The 11,581-nt window shown below is 49.7% G+C and overlaps 1 protein-coding gene across 2 annotated transcripts; it reads right to left on the reverse strand.

Annotated features, from left to right (window-relative positions):
• Window positions 1-701: 701 nt before the first annotated feature.
• Window positions 702-11,379, reverse strand: LOC116949272 (mRNA export factor GLE1-like). Of its 2 annotated transcripts, XM_076072125.1 has the most exons (14): window positions 11,060-11,378; window positions 9,742-9,871; window positions 8,915-9,096; window positions 7,300-7,354; window positions 6,732-6,795; window positions 6,085-6,200; window positions 5,680-5,749; window positions 5,345-5,487; window positions 4,733-4,923; window positions 4,475-4,604; window positions 4,136-4,240; window positions 3,908-3,990; window positions 3,377-3,440; window positions 702-1,925 (listed from the first exon to the last, which is right to left on the reverse strand). In XM_076072125.1, exons 1-14 carry the CDS (start codon window positions 11,110-11,112, stop codon window positions 1,857-1,859), a joined length of 1,455 nt encoding a protein of 484 aa, XP_075928240.1. In that variant the 5' UTR covers window positions 11,113-11,378; the 3' UTR covers window positions 702-1,856. The 2 variants fall into 2 exon arrangements, with proteins under 2 accessions (XP_075928240.1, XP_075928241.1); XM_076072126.1 differs by lacking the exon at window positions 3,908-3,990 and having other exon boundaries at window positions 11,060-11,379.
• Between the last annotated feature and the right edge of the window lie 202 nt (window positions 11,380-11,581).

The following is an 11,581-nucleotide window of genomic DNA, read 5'->3' on the forward strand; positions in this document are numbered from 1 at the left end:
ACGAAAATGTATCTGCAAATATCACTGCGTATCATCTCAACGCAAAGTATTGTCATCTTAAGCATGGAAACTTTTGTATCCGTAGAATCCGAAATAAAAGTGATAAACGTGTGACGTGACCGCTGTTGTGTTCTTGGAGTCTGGGCCTAGTAACGTTCTGTGCACTGTAACCCCAACCCATGGCATCAACCGTGGCGAAGGCGACGTTATCTCCCTCGCCTGGCATGGAGGATGTCGTGGGTTCGGTGCTGGAACCTGGCGATGCCTGTTGTATATTTTGAGCTTGCGTGTTCTATCTCCGTCTGGTGATCACGTGGATTTTTCTCTGGGTCCTCCAGCGTTGCTGATAGATTAATGAGGCCTATGATCAGTGGGCATAGTATATTAACGGTTGTTAGTGTAAGCATGGCTATGTAAAGTAGGAGGGGGACAGATAGAGGGGCGACCAATTCACCATGTGTCCTGGTTGAGCCATCCAAACATTTGGTAGCCTTCAGAAAATGACGATGAACACATCGTGGTTAATGCCGCTGTGTCTTCCCATATAAAGGCCCGGTTGGTGTGTCATGCCCAGTGAGTTTTTGTTTTGCTATTCATCTTCGTGTGTATTTGTGCATGTTTTGCAGTTATTTTTTGCTGTTTACACACCAGGAACACAAACCATTGTATATATTGCATACAAGCAACCATGACACAATGTAGCAATTCATGGTTTTTATTTAATTTACGAATAAATGATTTACTGTTTAACACGTAAGCTTTCGCGACTGACGTCATCCACAATACAGGTTTTTTTGTTGTTAGATCGCGTAAATATATGTGTCAAAAAACCTGCCACCACCCGACACAGCCAATTAGTAATGTTTATCATGTAAACAGAACGTGCCAATTCGTTACTAGTAGAGCACACTGCTGTGTTGGAGAGCAAAGCCACAACATTTACAATCTGAGTACGACGTTTCGCCAGTAATAACAACGAGCTTCATCAGGTGACAGCCAGATTGGTGGAGAAATCCTCCTGTTTTGTTAAATAGAGGGGTAGATGTGATGACATCACTTGTGTGCCGTTCTTGCGCGAAGTGGGGGAGGGATGAATTAATGCATATAAATTACTGTGGGTATCCGTTGCCGTTTGAGTTATATATATATGGTAATCAATGTACATTATGCATGCGCATTATGCAAGGCCATTGTTATTGTACCTGCTGCTGATTGTGTATACTAAAATAGCCATACCAACGGTAATCACTATTGAAGCATGCTGACCTGCATTTAAACATTTTATTATTTGATGGTTCGCTTACAAAGCAGCAATTAGATACATTATTTATATACATAAATTATATACATAAATTATATACATAAATTATATACATTAATTATATACATTAATTATATGCATTATTTATATGCATTATTTATATACATTGATTATATACATTATTTATATATATATTAATTATATACATTAATTAATTCCCCCCCCCCACTCCGGCACAAGAAGAACACACAAGTGTTTTCATCACATCTACTACCCCTCTAGTTAAGGAACGAAACAGGATTTCTCCACAAATCTGGCTGCAGCCTGAAGAAGCTCATTGTCATTACTGGCGAAACGTCGTACACAGATTGTAAATGTTGTGGCTTTGCTCTCCAACAAAGCGGTGTACTGTACTAGTGACGAATTGGCATATTCTGTTTACGTGACAAACCTTACTCATTGCCTGTGTCGGGTGGTGGCGGGGTTAACGACACATTTATACACTTACGCGATCTAACCTAGAAAACCTGTATTATGGGAGTTACTTGCATAAAACATATATTTACATAATGTACAGGTGTGAAGGGTGATCTTATTAAGCCTTCCAAAATTCTTCTGAGAGATGCCCGCTTGGCAAAGGAATCTCCCGATTAACAAAACAGTCCTGCAGGCAAACACAACACACACAAACACAACACACACAAACACACACAAACACAACACACACACAAACAGGGATTAATGTGGATACTCGAGTCCGGGCAGCCCAGCAGCCCCACATGGGATTTGAAGGGCCAACCAGTGGCAGCGTGCCAATAGAATGCCTCGCTCTGGTGTCTTGAGTGCTGTTAAGGTGAATATTTAATAAGTTATTTTAATGTAGCTGCTGTTTCTTGTGCAGGAAGCGATGCACGCCGGTCAGAGGCTTTTTCAGCCCAAAGCGCACTTTGTGGAGAAGTTCTAGACGCGTACTTGGTTGTGCTATTTGTATGTTTATTGAACAGTCCGACACACGCGTTAAGAGTTTCCTGGCAAATGTCCCGATCCACCATCGAGCTTTTCCCTCAACCCTTCCCTGCCTTTCCCCTTCAACCCTCCTGGCCAATCACCTTTCAACCCATCCTCCTGCTCCTCCCATTCAGGTGTGAGGTAGATGATCCCAATTACCTAACCCACCATCCCTGGTGTAATGCGTTAGGGAATTATGTAATTAGTGAGTTATACACAATCCTGGGGTAGGATTGCCGCACATGTCTGATGATGTACTAGAAACCCTGTGTGAAGGGGAGACCTGGTGATTCAGGCAATTAACTATTAACCGTCCCTTCGTGTGTACGCATGCCGCAATGAGAGGAGAATTACTAATTTATTTCTGGGAAGTGTTTCCCAACTTCCCGACACGTAAAAAATTACATTAGGTGACAAAGTGAATACGGGGCTAATTATGCGTTCGAGTGCAAAGCCAACACCACTCAGATCCTGGGTTTGAATTGAGGTTTCAGCCACCTGTGATTAAACCGGAGTCTCAAGTATAGCGAGTTTAAGGTATTATCCTGGGCACAGATTCCTTCACGAAAAAAATACCTTTGTTCAACTCAAGTTTTCATCTAATTTGGATTTTCTAACTCTTAATATTTATGATTTCATTGGCATGTACTTACAAATACTTTGACAATAATTACACCCACACACATGGTACTAACTATGCCCCTAATGAATGTAACTTTGGCCACATTGAGTGTTAACACTCTACTTCAGGATGGCCCTGTATTGGGATGTTTGGCGAATTCTGTAAAGGCAAGTTTGGCGATTGGGAAGAATCCAGAATACCCGGGGAAAAGCCACAACACATTCGGATAAAACACAGCTCCGCACAGTTACGTTCACTCCGCTGCTGTACTGACGTCTCCTGACCAGCTCGCAATGTGCCCACTAAGGATGGCGATTGCTGCGAGCATGGATAAAGGGAGCTATTGAGTGACTTCAGATATCATTGTGATGTCACCTTCCGCGGCTGTTATGACTTAAGGTAATGCTACACACATTGCTGTGCGGGTTATGACAACGGCACTAGAATAAATATGTGTGTCAAAGTTGTGTGGTCAAAGCCGGTACCTCGAGGAACAGCCTCAGTCTGACCACAGTTCCCATCTGCTGCGGGATGGATACTTTCTCGATTCTGCAGGACAAGAACAGATGCAGCGAGTTTAGTTGCGCATCCATCGATTCTTACAAACTTCTGGCTCCAGTCCTTAACCGGTGACCATCACCAACCACAGCTTTAAGCTCGTTCAGAGACACACTGTAACGGGAGCCTGCTGTCGACAGCTGACTTCACAGTCACGTCGATCGCATCGCTACCGCCTCCCTGCAAATTGCTGTGGGTGGATAACTGGGCTGGTCAAGAGTCTTCCAAGAGCCAAAGTTTATGATCCGCAGGGGAAAATTATGGCGGTGCAAGGACCCTTCTGTATGTACAAGTGCAATGTTACTTTGATATTAGCTGGTTACTTGACAAGGTGATTCAGTCTATTGCCACAACATAAAAACAGTAGAAAGCAAATCGTCAATGCAAGGAACACGTGCAAATATAAATGGCTTCGTGAAGGTGAGATGGAGACGAGACTGCCACCGGGCGAGAGGTACCTTGGGATGTATTCTTTCCTTAACCCATCGAGCAGCTCCCAGAGCTGATCGCCGTATTCAATCGCCATTGCATTACCTGCCACCTGCTCACACACGCCAGGAGCATGTGAACAAGTCACAGGGCAGCCTCGTCTCTATCACAATGCTTGTGCGCTGTGTTCCCGTGCGTGTACCCGTGTGTTCCTGTGCACGCGCTGTGTGCTCATGCCCGTGTGCTCTCGTGCGTACCTCCAGAAAGCTGAAGAGCACCGTGGGGGTGACATTGGCCATGGGCTCCATATCCAGGACCTGCATGAGCCAGGTCCAGCCGTGACTCATGCCGTGGGGGTGGCTCTGCGATTCACGCACACGGCACGCGTGGGGTAGGGTGGCAGGTGTGGGAGAGATTCGTCAATTTAAAATCCCATTATCGTACTTGCGCTACACAGAGCCAGTGGCTTACGATTTAAGCAAATCGCATGCAAACAATGTTACACGTACACTAGCAGAGCGAACCAAACTGTACGTGACGGAGAGAGTGAGATCCGATTCTTGATGGGGATCGTGACCCCGGATTGGCGGTGCTACCTTGTTGCCACTGGAGGGGGGCACGGGCGCGGAGATGATGGCCGCGTACATGCGCGCCATGCCCGACATTCTCTGGAGAAACAAGTCTTCGTTCTCTACTCTCCCATCCTCGAAGCGGTAACCGAGGATCCTGCGGGTGATGGGGGGAGACACGGGCGTCAAGCACACGCCACACCCACGCACAGCTCTCACCGCTCACTCCTCACCCCCCAACTACCACCGACCCCCCCCCCCCCACCAGATCCCTAGTGCCCTCACCTGAAAGCGTCCTCCTGGCTCTGCCCAGGCGTGGGACGAGGGAAGACGGGGCCCATGTAGGGGCACTTGCTGAGCAGGTGAGCAAGCAGGAGCTCCCCGAGGGCTGGGTGGCGGTGCCACAGTTCCACGGTGACAGCCGCGATGGGGAACACCGCCGCGTGGTTCCACCCCACCTCCTCCTCGCTCTGCTTCTGTAGTGGCAGGGACGCAGGGGGAGAGAGGGTGAGGTGAAGAAACCGGAACCGAAGACAACCAATTTGCTGTACTTATTTAGTTTGTCATAAATAACCTATCTCATTTATCTTTCCCAATTAAACGGGCAATTATGAACTTCACAAACATTGCAAGAGGAGCCCCGCTGAAAAAAAAAATTCTTGATGAGACGCATTGTGGCTTTCTGGTATAAGAAGCATCGATGAATGAACCGTGAGAATAAATGAACACACATTCAAGTGAACTGATCCTAGCAGCGAGCACACAGGCGAAGGTGAAATGCAGATGTCGGTGGATGATGGCGATGACGACGGTGGTGTCGTGGAGGTGCGTGCATGCGAGGTGCATTTGACTGCGAGGCAAGACGCGGGGGCTTTGCGAGGGGGCATGTCGACGTACCACGAGCCTCTCAGCCACCCGGTGCAGGACGTAGAGCAGGCCCTGCGGGTGGTCCGACACGCTGGTGGAGCGCGTGCCCGACACGACGGCCGTGCCGCTCAACAGCAAGTCCAGCTTGCCGGTGATGACGCGCAGGTGAGAACCTGCGCACGAGGACACGTTGGGGGGGGGCACGGGTAAAAACGGGGGGACGTGTATTATACAACAGCGCTGCACTACGGCAGTCGTGACACAGTGACTGCCGCGCAAGCTGCCCGATTGTGCGTTTACACCGCGGGAGCTGGGGAAGGCTGAGACTCGACGTTTCACGAGAGAGGGGAGGGGACGGCCCTCACCAGACGTGTTGGAGATCTGGTTGATGGGCAGTGACGAGGCCTTGGCCAGCTCGAACTTCATGACCTTGGTCTGCCCATCACACACACACACAGGTACACTCACACTATTAAAACTAAACTATGACACTAAAACTATTTGTTTTTTATTTTACTAGGTAAGGCCCACTGAGCTATATAGCTCTTTTTCAGAAGAGACTCGGCTACAACTGCTAGCTCCACGAAGTGAAATATCGCATGGATATTTATAGCAGCCAAATACTCTAAAAACACGCGTTTCTAAATGTGGAGGGAAAAACTGGAGAACCTGGAGAAAAATCCACGCAACCATGAGGAGAATACGTACACTGCAAATATACAGTAGCTGTCAGAATCGGGCATTTGAACTCACGACCCCCCCCCGCATACCTTGAGGTCCTGGTTGCCGTTGAGCTCCTTCAGTCTCTCCACCGTCTCCGCCAAGTGGCGCTGCAGCTCTTGGTGACGGCGCTGCGGGACGCTGCCCTCCGCCCAATCTCCACCCGCTGTGGCAATCAATGCAACACACAGCCCGTTAGAAGCAGGGACCCATACAACACACATTATAACCAGGGTTCCACACGCAGCCCGTTAGAAGCAGGGACCCATACAACACACATTATAACCAGGGTTCCACAAACAGCCCGTTAGAACCAGGGACCCACACAACACACATTATAACCAGGGTTCCACACGCAGCCCGTTAGAACCAGGGACCCACACAACACACATTATAACCAGGGTTCCACACGCAGCCCGTTAGAAGCAGGGACCCATACAACACACATTATAACCAGGGTTCCACACGCAGCCCGTTAGAACCAGGGACCCACACAACACACATTATAACCAGGGTTCCACACGCAGCCCGTTAGAACCAGGGACCCACACAACACACATTATAACCAGGGTTCCACATATGGGTCATAATTACCAGGGTCCCACACATGACCGCTTATAACCAAAGACTCACACACGGTCCATTATAACCGGGGATCCACACGCAACCCGTTATAACAGAGGAAACGACGCCTCACCTTGCTCCAGCGGCTCGCACTCGCGTGCCAGACGCGGTGCATCCTCGCCACCATCACCGCTGTTCTGCAGACAGCAAACCACACCAGACCACGCTGTATTTTATAAGGGTGTGCCGCCAAATGCATTCTCATAGCTGATGAATGTTCCGACTTAAGAAAAATCAAAGCACACGTGTCTGTTTCACAGTCTATAAAGAAATTAACATTTTAGTTCATCGGACTATGAGCTTGTGGGACCAATGTTTTCCATCAGGGAATCTCTGGGCCGGTGTTAATGATCTGAGTCTCGTCAGCAGGGTATGCCTGATTGCTGTGTAGATGGGTGTCAAGGTTGCGTGTTCGGGCTAAGCCGCACGTTTGAAACATCGTAACAAACGTAGAGTCCGTAATCCCTGATATCCCCCTCCAATTAATCTAGCCTTTGCTGGGAATCCAACTGAGGTGGCTGGGTTCACAGCACAGCGTGCAAACTGCTGTGCCGAACTACCAAAGCAAGTGGCAAAACAAATGTTACGTGACAATTGGTGACCAAGCTGAGACTATAAACTCGCTACACCAAGACTCTTACCGCGATTCCAGAGAAACGCTCCTCAGTGATGATCTCGAGGATAACATTCTCAGAGCTGAACAAAAACAAAACAACAAATGATCACAATAGTGTTCGCTAGTGTCATTCTGCGTACCCTTATGCTAGCTGGAACCAACACCAGTGTACACGAGCTCTAGCTGACACTCACACTCATATATGAGCCTGCACAAAGACTCACACGTACACTACCTCACACCTACACTCCCTCACACTTACACTCACTCACAGCTACACTCCCTCACACCTACACTCCCTCACACTTACACTCCCTCACACTTACACTCCCTCACACCTACACTCCCTCACACTTACACTCCCTCACACCTACACTCCCTCACACTTACACTCACTCACACTCACACACCCTCACACTTACACTCCCTCACACCTATACTCACTCACACCTACACTCCCTCACACCTACACTCAATAACACTTACACTCCCTCACACTTACACTCCCTCACACCTACACTCCCTCACACCTACACTCCCTCACACCTACACTCCCTCACACCTACACTCCCTCACACTTACACTTGCTCACACTTACACTTGCTCACACTTACACTCCCTTAGACTTACACTCCCTCACACTTACACTCCCTCACACCTACACTCCCTCACACCTACACTCCCTCACACCTATACTCCCTGACACTTACACTTGCTCACAATAACACTTGCTCACACCTACACTCCCTCACACTTACACTCCCTCACACTTACACTTGCTCACACTTACACTCCCTCACACCTACACTCCCTCACACCTACACTCCCTCACACTTACACTCCCTCACACACTCCCTCACACTTACACTCCCTCACACTTACACTCCCTCACACTTACACTTGCTCACACTTACACTCCCTCACACCTACACTCCCTCACACCTACACTCCCTCACACTTACACTCACTCACAGCTACACTACCTCACACCTACACTCCCTCACACGTACTCACTCACACCTACACTCCCTCACACCTACACTCCCTCACAACTACACTCACTCACACCTACACTCGCTCACACCTACACTCAATAACACTTACACTCCCTCACACCTACACTCCCTCACACCTACACTCCCTCACACTTACACTTGCTCACACTTACACTTGCTCACACTTACACTCCCTTAGACTTACACTCCCCCACACTTACACTCCCTCACACCTACACTCCCTCACACTTACACTTGCTCACACTTACACTCCCTTAGACTTACACTCCCTCACACTTACACTCCCTCACACCTACACTCCCTCACACCTACACTCCCTCACACTTACACTTGCTCACAATAACACTTGCTCACACCTACACTCCCTCACACTTACACTCCCTCACACTTACACTTGCTCACACTTACACTACCTCACCCTTACACTCCCTCACACCTACACTCCCTCACACCTACACTCCCTCACACTTACACTCCCTCACACCTACACTCCCTCACACTTACACTCCCTCACACCTACACTCCCTCATACCTACAGTAATTGTCTAACTGCCTGTCCAGACGACCGATGCTCCCTAACCAGACCACAGTGTCCACCGCTGCATCTCGCAGTCCCCTCCCTACCTGACTTCCGGCTCATTGTCGCGTCGCTTCGCCTCCTCCTCGCTGGGTCCCTTCTCCTCGACCAGGAGAAGGGGGTTGTCAGCGGAGGCGTGGGGGGGCTCGCCATCCCCATGGGGCAATGGTCGTCCAGTGATGTCAAGTGGGGAGAGCGGCACAATGACCTGGCCCTCTGCCGGCGCCTCCTGTCGAGGGAATCACGTTCATGGTTTACGCACCAGGTAGAGAGTGCACACGTGCAGTGCAGTGGTAGGGGAACACAAGCTAAAGTGTGCACCAAGACGCGTATAAAGTCACGTTTGAACCATCCAATTGGCCGTTCCGATAAACGGGATTGTGCAGGATACATTGCGAGAACTGATGGACGGGATTGGTAATTGAATGGCAGCCAAAAAGGAAAGAGTACGGCCACCGCAGAGATGGATCAATGAGTTCAGTTCCCGTGCAGGAGTCGGATACATTGTGGCATTGCGTGACTGTGATGGGTGGTGATGATGTGTGTCGGGCCGTCAATTGGGAGCAGATAGAAAATAGCTGGTGATGATACGATGACAGAGGAATCATTCAACAATTGTCACTTATATAATCATCAGCCATAGTTAATCTGATGTTGGATGAAGGCCTCCCCAATCTGTCACTCCCTCTCACAGTCCGAAAATTCAAAATAATCCTCTCACAGTCCGACGATGCAAAAGAGTCTAGCTGGCACCTGCACATAAACTTATTTTATAATTCCATCTCCGTGGTGGATGTGTTCTATGCTGGTTACCATGTGGCTGAATGCACGAGATTGTGTGTTCGTGTGGGACGGTGATGATGATGATTATTACCTTTCCACATGAGGTGTCTGCACCACCTTCCTGCACCACCGGTGACGCCGTGGTGGGAGTGGATGCATCGGCGTGGTCATCAAGGCCATTCTTCACACGGTTATGCCTGCAGCGGTGTTTCTTACAATGCCTGCAATAAGTGATTCGATTTTAATATCAGCATTGAGTTCGTCCAAGCAATGGATCTCAATCTCATAAAACATCTGGCATTTCACCAAAGCCGTAGCCATGGAGTCAACATTGGGGGGGACCAAATCTTCCAGGGGGTCCCACCCCCCCAGAAAAAAAATCTAAATTTGAAACGAATTTCCTGCCTAAAATATAAAAAATAGAAACTAACATACGGGATTATTATTTATTTATTAACAATAATGTCTGATAGTGTATATTGTATTATATTGCTGTTTTTTTATTTTTTTACTTTTTCTTGTTACATTCTATGTAATGGCAGAGATTAGTGATTTCTAAAGTACAACCATAACCACAATCATATAAACGGAAATCTATTTTATAGCAATATAATGGGGTGGACATTTTGTGTGGGGGGGGATGCGTCCCCCCCCCCCCACACAATATTTATTATAATTACGGCCTTGTATGTCACCAGTATTGGGTCAAGCAAGCCCGACTTTGGTGATGAGACACTGTCCAGTAGACAGGACTTGCTTGCTCCAATGCTGATGAAAGTTTGGGTTCTCAGAGGCAGTATTTGTTGTCACTGTGAATGGGCGCGATCAGTGCTTGGATAGGCGACCACTAAATCACAACAGGTGCTAGAGACTGCGGGGCTACAATGTGATTGGTGGACTGTGCTGAACACATCGTTGTACTGCACTTACATACTCCACCATCGCTGTCCCCCGCCTTGACAACCTCGCACTGCCCAGAGTGGTGAAGTATGGTTAAATAACCCCCACGACCCATACGGTGTGGGGAGGTCCTCATCCAGCAGTAGAGTGACTTGAATAAGACGCGAGACCGTGGATAAGTTGTGGCTACGATTATAACAATGGTCACCAACCCCTCCCCCAGTGTTTACACTGCGGGGCTTTAGCGTCCGACTCACACGGAGCCCGGCGTGGGGCTTTAGCGTCCGACTCACACGGAGCCCGGCGTGGGGCTTTAGCGTCCGACTCACACGGAGTCTGGCGTGAGGCTTTAACGTCCGACTCACACGGAGCCCGGCGTGGGGCTTTAGCGTCCGACTCACACGGAGCCCGGCGTGGGGCTTTAGCGTCCGACTCACACGGAGCCCGGCGTGGGGCTTTAACGTCCGACTCACACGGAGCCCGGCGTGAGGCTTTAGCGTCCGACTCACCTCTTCTTGCTGGGACGCTCGCGCTTCGGAGTTCGGGAATAGCACGCTCCCATGGCGGGACCGTTCGTCCGCACGGGGACACGAGGGGCGAGTCGAGGCGATCGCCCTTTGGGTACCGACGAAGATCGCCGACGAGGAGGATCAAGATTGAGGAGGAGGATCAAGATTGAGGAGGAGGATCAAGATTGAGGAAGAGGAGGATCAAGATTGAGGAGGAGGAGGATCAAGATTGAGGAGGAGGAGGATCAAGATTGAGGAGGAGGCGATTCGAGCGGACGTAGGAGCGCTGCTGCTTTCCACTGCCCAGCTCCACGTCGAGTGAGGTCACGCCCACAGGCCACGCCCCGCGCCTCCCATTAGCCACGCCCCGCGTCTCCCATTAGCCACGCCCCGCGCCGCCCACAGTCCACGCCCCCCGCCGCCCACAGGCCACGCCCCGCGCCGCCCACAGGCCACGCCCCGCGCCGCCCACAGGCCTCGCCGCGCGCCGCCCACAGGCCACGCCCCGCGCCGCCCACGTGA

Source organism: Petromyzon marinus, chromosome 36 (assembly GCF_048934315.1).
Source record: "Petromyzon marinus isolate PM22_M1 ecotype Great Lakes invasive population chromosome 36, UKy_Petmar_22M1.pri1.0, whole genome shotgun sequence".
Taxonomy (NCBI): Eukaryota; Metazoa; Chordata; class Hyperoartia; order Petromyzontiformes; family Petromyzontidae; genus Petromyzon; species Petromyzon marinus.

Bases quoted from the DNA above. Each gene is read 5' to 3' on its own strand.
- LOC116949272 (XM_076072125.1), bottom strand. From the start codon at position 11,112: ATGGGAGCGTGCTATTCCCGAACTCCGAAGCGCGAGCGTCCCAGCAAG. The intron at 6,201-6,731 runs GTGAGGCGTCGT...TGATTGCCACAG, and splicing joins GTGCGAGCCGCTGGAGCAAG to CGGGTGGAGATTGGGCGGAG. The intron at 4,924-5,344 runs GTACGTCGACAT...CTGCCACTACAG, and splicing joins GGGTGGCTGAGAGGCTCGTG to AAGCAGAGCGAGGAGGAGGT.